The sequence below is a fragment of the Camellia sinensis genome, chromosome 15 (assembly GCF_055761805.1).
Source record: "Camellia sinensis isolate YWXY chromosome 15, ASM5576180v1, whole genome shotgun sequence".
NCBI lineage: Eukaryota > Viridiplantae > Streptophyta > Magnoliopsida > Ericales > Theaceae > Camellia > Camellia sinensis.
The window spans coordinates 88795318-88811451 of NC_138975.1; the positions used below are offsets into that span (position 1 = coordinate 88795318).

General features: G+C 32.8%; 1 protein-coding gene across 1 annotated transcript; it reads left to right on the top strand.

Annotated features, from left to right (window-relative positions):
* The first annotated feature begins 3158 nt into the window (after nt 1-3158).
* LOC114270768 (homeobox protein knotted-1-like 6) lies at nt 3159-15822 on the top strand. The gene is made up of 5 exons (XM_028212357.2): nt 3159-3762; nt 4321-4434; nt 4549-4687; nt 13818-14056; nt 15380-15822. Exons 1-5 carry the CDS (start codon nt 3448-3450, stop codon nt 15536-15538), a joined length of 966 nt encoding a protein of 321 aa, XP_028068158.2. The 5' UTR covers nt 3159-3447; the 3' UTR covers nt 15539-15822.
* Nucleotides 15823-16134: the final 312 nt, after the last annotated feature.

Sequence of the window (16134 nt, forward strand, 5' to 3'; positions counted from 1 at the left end):
CTTCAAGTATGAAGTAGGAGTAACGCGCTGTCCGAGGAGCGTAAGAAAATAGAGGCAAAGATGAAAAAGTGGAGCTCTCTCTCTATCTCTCTCTCACTCACTCAGTCTCAGGGGCTGGCCGCGACAGAGCTTCTCCTTGTTTGTACGCTAAAATCACACCCTCCAACACTAGAAGTTATTGGGTCGTGTAGGAACATTTCTTCACATCATATAAATTATGACATTTGTTATATTGAAAAGAGACTTAAGGCAGTGAGATTTATTCAAACTGATGAAATTTAGGTTAAACCACCTCTAACGTTTATTTAGCCTTCGTTTGGGAAGTGGGTTGACTTTTTAATTTTTTGACTTTTTTGATTATTTTAGCATGGGCTTAAAAGCTTGGTTTGAGAAGGACTTTTTGACTTTTTGACTTTTTTGAATTTTTTTGTGAGAGAAGAATGTAATGATTATGGGTTGGATGTGATGTTTTGTTTGTTATGGCTAAAATAGCCTATTTTATTTTTTATGGCTAAAATAGCCAAAAAAAGCCTACAAACCCACTTGCCAAACACAGGCTTATTTATTTTTTTCACTAAGGCACTATTTGGCATGTGATAAAGGGGTGTTTGGAAAGATTTTTTTTAAATTTTTTTTTGACTGAAATAGTATTAAAAAATAAAATAAATTAAAATAGTTAATAAAATAAAATATCACATCAAATCTATAATTATTTCAATTTTTTTTTCCACAAATATCACATCCAACTACAAAAAAAATATAACAATTTTCTAAATACAAAAATTTTAGCCTCTTAAAATAGCAAAAAACTAAAATTGTCTACTAAAATAGCAATTTCCCAAACACCCACAAAATAACATGTGCTATTTTAACACATTATCTTATTTAGATCACAATCATCTCACTTGAGTCACAATACCTCTCCATTACATCACTTCAAATCCAATTCATATTTTATGTTTTTCGTAAAAAGTCAAAAACTATACAAAACACCTGCCAAACACCCTCCAAATTTGAGTTAAAAATTTCATCTAATACCAATCGTCCCAATGTTAAATTTTTAATTTTCATTACACATTTAGTCGATTGGGAGGATGATTGGGAGATTGTTCGGGGAATTATTGTAAAGTTTGTTCAAATTTTTCCTAATCCTGGAGTCCACCCGATTGTCCGAATGATCGTCTACCCGAATAATTGGCCGGTTACCCATTTGGTAGTCTACTAACAGTCATTTTTTAGATTTGATGAAAGGTTAAGTGTTCCCTTAATTTGATAAAAAAGTATATCTCTCTTTATTTGATACTAGTTTGGTAAAACAATTGAAACACTATTTTTGTTAATTTTTTTTTATCAAATTTAAATTTGATAAAAAAAAATTAGCAAAAATTTGAGTTTGAATTGCCGACGATTTTAGAGCGTTACTTGAGTTTACCCTGGGAGCAAAGCATAATTTTCCCTCCAGCAGTGATTCATCCCTAAAATTAGAACTCTAATGGGCTCCTAGAGATGTAAAAAATCAAAAAAAATAAATATAAAAATAAAATCAAAGCAACACATCAAATAAAATTCACGCATAGAATTATTAGGGACTTGTTTGGTTTATTTTTGAGGGAGTTGCTTTTAATTTTTTTTTTTTAAATTTTGTTTGGTTTGTGATTTTTTTTAAATTTTTTTCAAAATCACTTTATTTCTCTTATACATCAATCAATTACTTTTTCGTTCTCCTCTCTCATTCTCAATCACTTTTTTTCTCACATACATCTACTCACTTACAATAAAATTTCAAATTATCTCAAACTCCAAAGAGTAATGCTAAGCCTCCGTTTGGGAAGTGGGTTGGCTTTTTGGCTTTTTGGCTTTTTTGGCTATTTTAGCCTGGGTTTAAAAGCTTGGTTTGGGAAGGACTTTTTGGCCTTTTGGCTTTTTTGAGTTTTTTTGTGAGAGAAGAATGTAATGATTATGGGTTGGATGTGATGTTTTGTTTGTTATGGCTAAAATAGCCTATTTTATTTTTTGTGGCTAAAATAGCCAAAAAAGCCCAAACCATGGCTTCCCAAACGAAGCCTAAGTATCATGAAATGATCATGAAATTTTTTTCACCGTTAGATTATATATACAAGAAAACATCACACACTAATCAAAGAATGCAAAATTTTCATGAAGTATTTTATGATATTTTTTCATGATCCTTAATATTATTCAACTCGAAAATTACTTTTAAAATATACAACCAAACAAACAAAAAAAGTTGCTAAATTCTCTTCCAATTTTTTTTTTTTTTTTGAAAATTACTCACGGAAAAGCAAACCAAACATCCCCTAGGCCCCGTTTGTTTTGGAGTTAAATAGATGGAAGGAGATTAGGATGGAGGTGAGGTTATTTAGCCTCTGTTTTGGAAGAGGCTTTTTCGGCTAAAATAGCCACAAAAGACAAAATAGACTATTTTAACCATAACAAACAAAACATCACATTTAACCCATAATTATTACACTTTTCTCTCACAAAAAAAGTCAAAAAGTCCTTCCCAAATCAAGTTTTTTAACTCAGGCTAAAATAGCAAAAAAAAGTCAAAAAGCCAAGCCACTTCCCAAACCAACCCTTAGTGTTATATTTATTTGTAGAGTTGGGGAGGAGATTATGATGAATGAGGTGATATAGATGGAAGTTGGAAGGGGGATTGAGATGAAGGAGGTGGACATGGTATTAAAAAAATAGTGAGGGGATTAAATTTTATTTTTATTTTTTATATATTAGAAATTTTTTTTAAAAGATTAATGTTTAATTTTTTTTTGTATTTATTTATTTATTTATTTTATATAAAAATAATTTAACAATTCTTACACTAATAATTATCATTAAAAAAATACAATTTTACTTAGGGTCCGTTTGGGAAGAGCTTTTTCAGGTTTTTTTTGGCTATTTTAGCCGCAAAAGACAATATAGACTATTTTAACTACAAAAAACAAAACATCACATCTAACCCATAATCATTACACTTTTCTCTCACAGAAAAATTCAAAAAAATTAAAAAATCATTCTCAAATCAAAATTTTTAATCCAAATTAAAATAACTAAAAAAATTAAAAAATTAAAAAATCAACCCATTTTCCAAATGAAGACACTTCACTATAAATCCTCCGCTATAAATCCCTCCTTCTACCTCCGAAAACAAGCCGCGCCCTAGAGCTCTCTCATATTGCTCTCAAACATTTCTCTTTTCCCTCCAACACCACACTTGCAGTCCTTCCCTGCTCCTCCATTTCCAGTTCTCTTCCAATTTCATTTCTTTCCTTCTTTCTTTAATTACCAAACTCACCCACTACAAACCACAAATCAAATCTCCTCTCTCTCTCTCTCCTTTCTCTCTACTTTACAGTGATAACTGCAAAACTTCTCCATATAGCTGATTCTGATTCTCTTCTCGGTAACCAACCCAAAACAACAACAATGGATGATGATGATGATGAAATGTACGGACTCAACTCCTCTGATTATTCTGGCCACCGCCATTCATTTCCGCAGCCGCCGGACCACCTTCTATCGTCCTTGAATTACCATGCTGTCGATTCTCCGGCGTTCGGATCAGACCACATCTTCGGCGCCTCTTCGGCGTTCTCTGATGCTCCAACAATGGTGAGTCAACTTGGACGAAGCGCCTCGGAAGAAGAAGAAGAAGAAGAAGTTTCAAGTGCAATTCGAGCCAAAGTCGCTTCTCACCCTCTCTATCCTAAATTGCTGGAAGCTTTCATCGATTGCCAGAAGGTACCAAGATATGCAAAGCTGTAGAGGAGAGCTCTCGTCTTCTTCAACTATCTCTTACATACATATATACATACATATTCACGTGTATTTGTGCATATATGTCTGTGTCTCTGTCTCTATTTAATTTTGTGGTTGATAGTCGTTTTCAACGTAGAAACAGTAACGCTGTGCATCAAGTTAGATCTGCAATAATACCAAAAAGTAGGACACTAATCTGTCACACTCTCTCCTGATGAAATTCTCTCTCTTTCTCTCTCTCTCTCTCTCTCTGCTCTTTGTTTTCTTCTTCTCAACACGTCTTGGTTTCAGAACCTGCATCAAAATTAATCTCTTTTGCAAATTTCTGTCCATTCTTTTTTTTTTTTTTTTATAGTAAACTTTGTTCACGCGCCATTTAGGGTTAATTTCACTATTTAGGGTTAATTTTCATGGAGTTAGCTTTGAGATTTGGATCTATATCTAAAATACATTTATAAAATGAACAAATTGTAATTGTAATTGTTTTGTGCTTGCTTTGTTTGTATGATCGACTTTTCTTAGATGATGATTGTTTTCTAGGTTGGAGCGCCACCGGAGATGGCGGATCTGTTTGACGAAATCTGCCGAGAAAACGATCAGTGTTTGAGATCAACCCCCGTTTCAACTGCCGATCCTGATCTTGACGAATTCATGGTCTCTCTCTCTCTCTCTCTCTCTATCTTTCTCTCTCTCGCTTTTGAGTTTCTTCATCAAATGGTTTACACTGTTCTCTTTTTCTTTTTACTTTCTCTCTCTCTCTCTCTCTAGGAAACTTACTGCGATATATTGGTGAAGTATAAGTCCGATCTGGAAAAGCCTTTCAACGAAGCAACTACGTTCTTGAACAGTATAGAGACGCAGCTAAGCAATCTCTGCAGCGGAGCTTCCAGAAGAAGCTACGTTTCTGGTCTCTAATCTCTCTGATGATTTCTTATTTACTTATTTTCTTGAGATTTGTGTATTGATGGATTCGTCTTCTCCGCTCAATATGGATGGGATTTTATGTCACATTTTTTCTGGTACTTTCAGCTGGCATTACTTTTGTGCTAGATCGAGGTTGTTACTCGATATCATAACAAACATCATCACATGGAAGGATAGAGAGCGCACGTTAGTAATTGGATTGGACCTGGCGCGTTTTAGCACCAACAACCCCATACTTCTCCCTTTTAAAGGGTTTTAAATGCAAATCAGAGAACATTTGTAGTTTTGTACCCGGTGATATAACGAGAGGGTTCCTGATTTGGCAACAACTATACAATCTGAAAACAAAACCCTAAAATGAAAATGACCCATTTGCCGGAAAACCCTCAGGAACAGTAGAGAACAGGTTGGAATGTTTCACTTGTTCATATTTTAACGGATTGTGAACTTCTATTTCATCTCTATACCCTATTAATGGTGAACTTTTTTGTATACATGGCGACGGGACTAGGAGAAGATTATTGGGGTGATAGAACTTTAAATATATATATATATATATATATATAAAATGACTTCTGATATAAAAACACGTTGGCTTTGTTTGGTTTGTGTTTCTTAAAAAATTTTAAAAAAAATTCTCTACAAATAAATTTTCAAAAGTAATCAAACTAAACAAATTGTCTCAAATTTTTTTTTTCAAAACTTGTTTGGTTTACAAATTTTTCAAACAAATCTCTCTTTCATACACATCAAATCAATCACTTTTTTCAAAATTCTCTCTCAAAATAATTTTTCAAAACATCTTTTGAAAAAAAATCAAACCAAACAAATTTTCGTACTTTTTATTTCAAAATATGTTTTTCAAATACAAATCAAACAAGGCTCTTATTTTTCTTTTATCTTGAATTTTCTTTCTATTTTACATAAAAAAAAAACTTATTCATGTTATTAGAAATTACTTCTATGATATTTAAAATTTTTTATGTATATATAATTTATATATCATATATACATATATGTGTGTTTTGTGTATATGATAAAAAAATTATTATTTTTTAATCATTTGGGTAATGAAATTCTGATTCTGTCCATGCCTATACACACAATCATAACCTTGAATGTGACCACCTTGAAGACCAATCTCATAGTTATACGAGGCGTGTAAACAGTAATAAAAAGCTTTCCTTCTTTCTACTTTGTCAGTTCATTGTTCTTTTCGTCTGTGTATATGGAAATAAACAACTCTTTCTTTCACCATAGGGTATGGTGATTTGACATTTCACATTTTAGTGGTGACATGAGCTACGTTTCAACAGTGATATCCTGATGATGGAGTGTGAGGTTGGTAAAGTCTTCTTGAGACTTGTAGCTTAGGATTTTTTCTCTGCAAATTTATAGGCCAAATATTGTGTATATGATCAAATGCATATTAATCTTTCGAATAGTTACATTTGATGGAATCTAACCATTAAGAGGAAGTGCTACTATATAATGGGAGATCTTTTTTTTTTGGGTGATATAATGGGAGATCTTGGTTTTACTCTTTGGAGTGGAATAGGAGACAAGGCATTAATGTTTGATTAGGGATTTGGGAAGGAGGATTGGATCACCAATATGTGGCACCTACCATGTTTGTGTGCAACAAAATGTCCTTGGATTGGATTAGCAATCCCGTAGGAGAGTATGCCCGCCCTTGGTGGGATTAGCATTCCCATGCGAGGGTTGAAATTGCTAATCCCCTCACACAAATTGATGGTTAAAATATTGTTTTACCCTCCAGTTTACAAAACTTAACAAAGTTATATTACATGTGAGGACTTTTTGGTAATCTTAACTAAATAATGCCACCACACTAGTGCACAAATAAATACACATGACACTAATAATTTCTTCACTTAATTTTACCGTACTCATAATCTCATCCAACTTAATCCGCTGAACAAATGAATGCTTGCAAGGAGATGGTGGGATTTCAACTCATGGTATAAATCTAACAACTAACCACTCAGTCACTGATCAAAACAAATATATATATATATATATATATGTATATAATGCTGGACATGAGTCAGAGAAACAAAGAACAGTGCTATGAGCTTAGAGTTTGTACACAAATTTATTTAGAAAATCATTATGTGGTTTAGATTCATTGTAAATGTGGGTAAAGAATTGAATTGGACCATATTTTCCCCTGTATCAAAATGTTAGTCCCTTATTCCATTCTTCATTGTCTTAAAATATTAGTTCATTTTCAAAAATTAAGGACTAAAATAATATGAATTTCTTATTTTGTCATTCTTTTAAATTCATTAACAATACAAAAAGTACAATTATGACAATTGATATTCTAAAAAAAATGTATTATTAAAAGGTAATTTTGAAAAATTAATATTTTTAATTGCAATAATTGTATTATAAAAAAAAGAAGTTAAATTCTCTAAAAGAGACTATTATTTTGGGACGGAGGGAGGATATTATTTTCTTTGTAAATTACAAATTCCTTGTCATAGCTTAACTCAAGAAGCAAAAAGTTCTTTATCCATCAAATTTTCAGTTTGTTATCTTTACAATATCAGCTTTTTAACCTTTTTAATTATAGTTCCCCTGGTTACTAGCACCCCAATAGTTGTGCTATAAATAACATACAAATGCCTATGCTTGGGAGCTGTTAGGAATTTCATAACAACTAGCCTGATCAGTGAGACATGAAAATAGAGAGCAAATAAAAAAGAGATAATAATTCACACTCACACAAGAATGCAAAATTTACTTAGTTCATTTTGAAACTAGGTTTATGTCCACGATCATTGCCAATTCACTATGATTAGAAATAGATACATACAATATACAGTGATAGTTGCCTCTTCAATTACATATACATATATATATAAGAATAATGCTTGGGACCCCCTTTTGGGGGTCACCCCCTCACCCCCCTTTGCCACGTGGCAGGTGGTGATTGGAGGAGCAGGAAAAAAAAGAAAAAGAAAAAGAAAAGGTAGCCAATGAGAGAGAGAAGGGGTCAAAGGGGGTGGGGGGAAAGGGGGGATGAATCATTACTCTATATATAATCAAGGTCACAAGTGCAAAAATACTAAAATACTATTGTCGGGATCCACACTACCCCAACAAGAGGATGATGATATTGCATTTTAATTTTATTTGCATTCTAAATTTACCTTTTTTTTACGAAGGTTGCGCAAGTGAATCTAGTGTTTGAATCAACGACTTTAAGATCAATTCAGATGCCCCAAGCATGTTATGTTGGAGAGAGAGAGAGAGAGAGAGAGAGAGAGAGAGAGAGAGAGAGAGAGAGAGAGAGAGTATTGTTAATTTTTTATTGCTACATTGAATTTATGAAAAATTCTTCTTCTTTTTTTCCTTCTTTGATGAAGACAAGATTTAGCAGATTTATATTTTTATCATATTATTTTAGATTTAATATTTGATTATGAATATTGTAATTTAGTATAGAATAGCATAGAATTATTTAGTTTCCATATTTGAGATTATTGGTAGCCATTCCATTTTCAGTTTTCTGTTTATATTTAAAAAAATTTAAAAAGCTGTCATATAAACTTGTTTGGTAAGTTTTTAAGTATATAAACAGGTCTCTCAAATTAAAAATTGTATTAAAAGCCATAAATTGAAAAAATTGTTTACAAAAGTTTAAAAACTGAAGAAAAACACGTAACGAACACAGAAGCAATGCATAAGGAACGCGTAGCTGTTCGAACCACGGGATCAACATTTTTTGAACCACGGAAACTTTTTTTGTTTTTAAATTTTTTTATACATTTTGTTCAAATCAAATTCATTTTCAGTTTTTATTTTTTTTAAAAATAAACAAAAACTAGTTTATTGTTTTTTTATGAACATGATGTTCAAATCAAACTCGTTTTCAATTTTTATTTTTCTAAAAATAAACAAAAACTAGTTTATAGTTTTTTTATAAACATAAATGAAAAATGTAAACGTTACCAAATGCCACCTTAGTTTTCCTATTTTATTAGCTTTGATTTTATTTCTTGTTTTACAATAAATAGATTTATTATAAATAAAAATGTAAACCTTGGAGCAATACAGTTTATATTTGATTAATAAAAATTGAGAGTTTTCTTAATATTGTTTGCTCTTAGAGTGAGTATCTCTAGTTCGGATTTGTTCTTGTTGTTTGCTCTTCTTCCCGATATGCTTCACTGCATCATTCTCTTCTCTCTCTCTCTCTCTCTTTAAACTTTCTTTTCTAATAAATATTTAGGATAAGGTTTGATTTATCTCAGGAATTTTCAAATATATTTTTTCAGTTTGTTAGTTCTGTTTAGAGAATATATTTGATGAAGTTCCCATCCATTTAATGAAGCTATATTTGAACCGTATGGGTTTTAGCTCAATGAAGCCATATAAATGGATATATGAAATAATTCTAACATATGTTATTAAGAAAATTATAGTCGAAAAGTTGTTGTATTGGGAATTTATTTCGTAAATAAATATTGGATGGAATTTGTAATTTCTATGATGCTTGCTCTTGTTTTGGGTGATGCAAATGCAGCACATGTAGAGAGAGAATAAACATCATCCACGATGATGTTAGCGCCTTTTTAAAAATTTGTTGTAGTTGGTATGCTTTGTTTAACATTTGTTATGACAATTTGTCTTAAAGAATGTCTGGTTCTGTGACTAAAAAAGGAGTTCTAAATTTGAGTAGTGCATGCGATTGGTGGGAGACAAAAACTGTTATACCTTTGGGAGGTTCTCATGAATGGACCAATGCTGCCAGCCAAACTGTAAAAAGTATGAGAAATGCTTTCGTTGGTTAGAAAAAGAAACTGATTAGAAATTATTTTGTGGAGTTCCAAGTGTATAAAGTTAGACCTGAACTGAAAGCAGACCCCTTTTTCCCATAATCATCCTCATCATCAACGAGGTAGATTCCCACACATGTCGAACAAAAAACACCTGCACAGCAGAGTAGGATATCAAGAGTTAGGATTCGAAAATAGTGTTTGCATGTGTTGGTGTTGTGATTTGGTCTTCCTATCACATCCAGTACTTCCTTTTTTAGTTTCTTGTCTGCTTGTTATTCTCCTACTTTTAAGGCTTCATAACTGCATGCATAATAAAATAATAGTTCAATCCATGATCTATTGTACTTGGTACAGATGGAACTTGTCGCCAGATTTTCACTTTAGCAATATTTATATGGGGTAGTGAGAACGAGGTTACAAACATAGTATTTCAGGCTATTTTAACCATCACTTTGAGAGCAAGTGCTCTCTCTTGCAATTGGAGATTATGATATTTGCTTTTGAATGGCAGCCTTGGATTTGTAACTTGATAATTAAAGAAACACTTGGTTATGCATTAAAAGTGTAGTTCAAACTGAAAAGAGTAGATCATACTTATAAGGCATTTTGCAGCATGCTATAGTTGTGGAAGGCCAACTCTTATAATGATTTTGTATATCTGTTTATTTATTAATTTATTGGGAAGGGAGAGACTAGAGCTCTTATTTTGGTGATTTGAGCTTTGCTTTGTTGGGTTACGGACAACTATTCTGTTGGCCCATTTTTTTTTAATAAAGAACATTCAAATTGTATGGTCCTGTGGCTTCTCTGAATTATCATGTTCAGGGTACATTAAATGGACCACCAAAATAAATTTTCATGTGGAATGCTAATTTTTCCTCTCAATTTGATGTTTGTTTAACTCTGAAAATCAGATCTACATCTATTTATTTATTTATTTTTGGTTGTTGAGGAGTTGTTTTTTAGGTTGGGGGGTGGTTGAAGCATCTGTCCAGATTTTTTATTTTTTCACCTTGACTTGATGAACAAGCTTAGCTCCTTATATAACATTGAACTTGAGTAATCTTTTGTTTTGTGTTCTTTATAGTTACTTGATTTTGTTTGTTCATAACTAGCTGGCAACATGATCAATTGATGTTCGCTCTATTGTCTATGGTTTTTCGTAACATTGTTGAATAGCTTAATATACATTGTTTGGCCCGTTTGTAATATCTTAAGCTTTTGGGGACAATTTGTAGCTTAAGATGGTATCAGAGTTTAGGTTCGGGAGGTTTTAGAGCAACTCCAACCATACTCTTTATTTTTTACTAGCTAAAATATAAAAATGGTATGTTCTTTATTTTATCTAATTCATTTTTTATCTATGTACTCTAACGCTACTCTTTATTTTACTTACTTATACCCACAAACTGTTTAAAAAGTCTCCCAAGACTCTTCAAATGTAGCTAACATTGAAGAATTTTGTTAAAATAACTATTGTAATACCTAGCTCGTTAGAGTGACTAAAATATGATAATGCTAGCTAAAATAACTAACATGCTTCGTTTAAAGAGTTGATTGGAGATGCTTTTGGGTTCAAGTTTCTCTGTTTGTATTTGGTCCTTGTTCAAGTCTCGCTGTTTGTATGTGGTCCTCGTTTGAATTATTTCTTTTACCCTTTGCATTTCTTTCTTCTCTCCATGTATGGGTATGCTTGCATCTCCACATGCAAGACGGGGTTGCACGAGAGAGAGGGTATTAGATAACTTGATATAGATTGTTAGGTCTGGTTCCTAATAGCTTAAGCTTTTGGGACAAATGGTAACTTAACAGAAATGATCCATATGTTCTCTGGGCATTGTGCATTTATTTATATTTAATCACTCGTGTAGTTCAATGTTATTCAAAGTAGCAAGTTCTTCAAGTTTATATTGACAATCCGTTCACATTATTATTATGTGAAATGTACATGATATAACTGGATGTAAGGATAAAAACTGCTGTTATATTCCATGAAGTATATTTCAGAAACATGAAGACTTTGATAATTTTGTCTATGACAGGAAGATGCTATAAATAGTGCATCAGGTTGATCCACCTATTCATTTAAAGATCTGTCCTTGCCTCAATGAGTTCCATCTAATACAAATCTGCAGGATTTATCAACATAAAATAGATATAGATCTTATTGTTATACCTTCTACCCCTCCTCTGTGTGTGTGTCCTACATTTTCTAAAACCCATGCTCAATTTCATATTTCTCCAGCACCCTTATAAATTTCTAGTCCATCAAATTCTACTTCTATGTATAGTTCTCCAAACTAAAGTTATATTATATGAACAAATGTGAGTGCATGGATGAACCTATAGCTCCCCGAACATGAGTTATATTATACAAACAAATGTAAGTGCATGGATGAGGTAGCTATCAATTTCTGGTTGACTAGAAATTTGGAAAGCATATGGATATGGATGTGAATATGGACATTTAGGTTATCATAAAGCAACAGTTAACCATCCCTCTTGAAATTGGTATTTCCTATTGGTGTGCTAGTGGTCCACAACCATATTATTTATTCTCTTGAAATTGGTGTATGATGTCCCTTCTTGAAATTGTTACTTCCTTGAAAGAAAAGGTGTCCCTCCCTATCCCTTGGGTGCTAATTTAGATCACATCCTTGGGAAAATATTACGAGATCCTTGATGGGGTTTTGTTACGAATTCCATTTCGATGGGAAACAAAATGTTGGAGAGATAGAGATTAACATGATACAATACTGATGAGATTAATTGCATTGGTGTAGTACAAGACAAACCTAGATGGCTAGACCTACTAATGATGAGATTAATTACATGTGACGTATTAGCATAATACAATTATATTTCTTTCGTTTTGGAACATATTATTTTAGTAACTTTTTTACTTCTTATGAAAAGATGTGCAGAAAAGTAAAGAGAGTGATGTGACAACTTATAGTGACTTTCTGGCTAAAACTAAAGTTTGCCAAACAAGTGACACCCCTTGTATTCTATGCATAAAAGGCTGATTAGCTATTTTAGCCATATAAATTGTATTCTATGCATGGAGACTGAGAGTGATCTTCCATTTTTGCATTGTAAACAAAATTTGACATAATAAAGGTTGGTCTCAGTTATAAGTTTTGGCACATTGCAATTTACGAGCAGGTTATTTGAACAGTGGTTAATGATGTCATGGGGGGGGGGGTCTTTGTTTGGTTTTACGGACTTGGAGGAAGGGATAATCAAACGTACTGTTTGGCATTTTGATTTATAAATTTCAAGGTCCAAGTGAATTTTGGTACTCAAATTTAGCATCAATTGAATTACTGTGTAACATAGAATTAAACAGTTTAGTGATTGGTTTTCTTAACAGTTTTATCCTTTCTACAGAACATAGCTAGTTTAAATGTTAATGATAACAACACCACAAGAATTATTAAACATTTGTCAATATCCATTATTTCTTGTTTCAATTATGCCTGTGCAGTGTTTTTGTACATTATCCACAATAAGAGTACAAAGTCAATTTAGAGTTATCTTTAAACATAGCTTCTAATTTGTGATTCTAAAATTGAAATCATTTGAGATGTTAGCCTGGGACTCTCCAAGAAAAGTTATTTATTGAGTGTGATGGTAAGCGTATATTTCTTCATGCATATGTGAACTACATATTATGGAACAGCTAAAATCAAATCGATTTATTGGGTGCTATGATCATAAATCTCCATTTTCTTTGGTTTGGAAGGCTAAGTTACAAAACAGGCTTTTGAACATCACTGTTTTCAGAAATTATATGTTCACCTTGATGAATAAATAATTTATTTATTTATTTTTTTTAATGATAGCATATGGTGGTTTTCTATGTTTTTTGAAGATAGCATGTCCTCAAACATTTAATAGAGATTATATCTTCAGTGTTTATTGTTATCTTGTTTTCCTGCTTGAAAAGTGTGATTAGTGTTATGACGGTTATCTATTTTATTTTTTTATTTTTTGATTAGCAAAAGAAAATTTTATTGATGAAAAGACCATGAAAGACACAACACATACAACAAAAAAAAAGTACGTATTTGCATCATAGCAAAACCCTTTCATCTTAACTAGGTTAGCATGAAAGGCAAGCCCAATCGGATGCACTTTGCTATGATGCAATATGCACTTCTCTCTTTTCTGTGACTGTTATACATGATAGTGTGTTCACGACTTTGCTTTGTGTATGGACAAATTACCATGAGTTAATTCTGGTTAAGTTGAAAACTAAATTTGGGTGATGGTATTTATAATTATTGCTTTTTTTACCAGATGAAACTGCAGGGTCATCCGAGGATGATTTTAGTGCGGGAGAGACACAGGTGCAAGATTTTCACCGGACAGCTGAAGATCGAGAGCTTAAGGATAAACTCTTTCGTAAATATAGTGGTTATATTAGTTCCCTGAAGAATGAATTTTCAAAAACGAAGAAGAAAGGAAAACTACCTAGAGAAGCAAGGCAAATGTTGCTTGATTGGTGGACAGTTCACTACAAATGGCCATACCCAACGGTAGAGTATTTTCAAATTAGTTAAAAAAGCAATAATTATAGGAGTATTTGTTAAAAGTATTTTCAAATTGGGTAAACTATAGTGTCACCCCCTAAAGTATGACCTTTCTCACTTTGGCCATTAAAGAAAATATGCTCACTTGAATCCAAATTCTAACGATAGCTATAGTTTTATGACCGAAATAGAGTAAATTATACTTCTAGCCTCTAAAGTATGATCAGTTTCCCATTTTGCTTCTAAAAGCAGTGTCTAATTCATGAATTTTGATTCATGAATTTTGATAGGGATTTGGAAAGGTAAAGGAAAAACGTGAGGATAATGTGAATAAAATATAAGTTATTTTTTTTTCTCATTTCCCTTACCCCTTACCCTTTCTATTCTAAATCTCTATCTAAATTCATGATCTAAACAGAGTGTAAAGAAAAAGATTTTCTCACTTTAGTTTCCAACCTCCCAAAAAATGGTCCTACTGAAAAAAATAAAAATAAAAAAGCTTTTTATCAAAAATAACTTGTCACATGATTCACTAAAATGTTTCGCATCATTTGAACTTTCACTCATTCACATTCCCATTCACTTTCCTCTTCTATGCACCTTCCCATCCCAGTCCAACAACCAACCACCTTCGCTCCATCACCCCACTCCCAGAACTGACCACCTCCTCTTAATCCACCAGTTGAACTCCTCCATTACCATCTAGACTTTGATTTGCAGCCTCTTTCTTACTCGAATGACACATGCCCATTAATTTTTTTTTTTAACTTTGTTCATTTGATATAAAGTTGGTTTTTGAGATTAGGTGGTTTTGGGGGCGGGTGGCAGGGAGGGCGACTTTAGGTTGAGTTTGGATTTAAGGTGCAAAGGTGAAAATACTTCAATTTTTGGACTGAAGTGAAAAACTCAAAATTTAAAATTCCAAAATTGTCCCTAGTTGATAATTGAACTAAAGTGGGAAACAAAAATTAGTTTGGGGACCAAAGTGGAAGAACATTTACTTCAAGGACCAAAAGTGAGAAATGGTCCATGCTTCAGGGGGTGAAAGTAACTTACCCTTTCAATTTATATAGGTTCCCTCCCTAACAATTTTTTAAAATTTCCTTTTTTTAGGAAAATTTAATTCTTGCCCCCCCTATTGTAGGTCTTGGTGGGAGATGAAGATCCTCTGTTCCTAATTCTGCTGCTTTTGTTAAATGATTTTTTTTTTTATTCACACCCAAGTATTGGCTGCTGTAAAGTTTTAGCATAGACCATGGCATGCTTAGAAACTGCTAGATTTTTTTTATTCGCCGTGCTGGAAGCTGATAAGGTTGCTTTGTCATGCAGGAAGCTGATAAGGTTGCTTTGGCTGAGTCAACGGGCCTAGACCAGAAGCAGATAAACAACTGGTTCATAAACCAACGGAAACGTCATTGGAGACCATCAGAGAACATGCAATTTGCTGTTATGGACAGTCTTTATGGGCCATTTTGCATTAGTGATTGAGGTCTGCTTTCTTTGCCCACTTTGCTTTTGTGTATACTTTATACTTGACCTTGTGCTTATGCTAAAGGAAAATTCTTTCCCGCTTGGCCTATCCTTGAGTACGCTAATCCATTAGGCTCTCTGTTGCTTCGAAATCTGTGTTCTTTCTGTTCAGTTCTTGTTGCTATACATATTGTTAAATTGTATGTGATTCTGTTTGTAATGGAACTTTTTGCCCACAGTACCCCCCATATCAGTGCGGATCAAGTCCTTCAATTGGTAAATCTGAAACACAAGGTTGAATATTTTCTTATCCATTGACATTGATTTGATTGCTAGAAATATTTTATTTATAGAAATTCTGTATGGATCTTACTACTTTGGCTACCATCTTAATGGAACTTATTTGCCCACAGTACGCCATGCACTTTGGTTTGCTTATATCTTTAAGGGTTAATTTTACTTTTATCCCCTAGCTATCCCCACCTTTTTTGTACAGCCATAAGCAATCAATTTCATCTAATGTAGTCATTAAAGTTTTTGGTTTCAGGCAATGTAGTCCAATTTTAGAGTTGTACAAATCAATAACCGCTTGATTTGATAGGAAAAAGTCATTT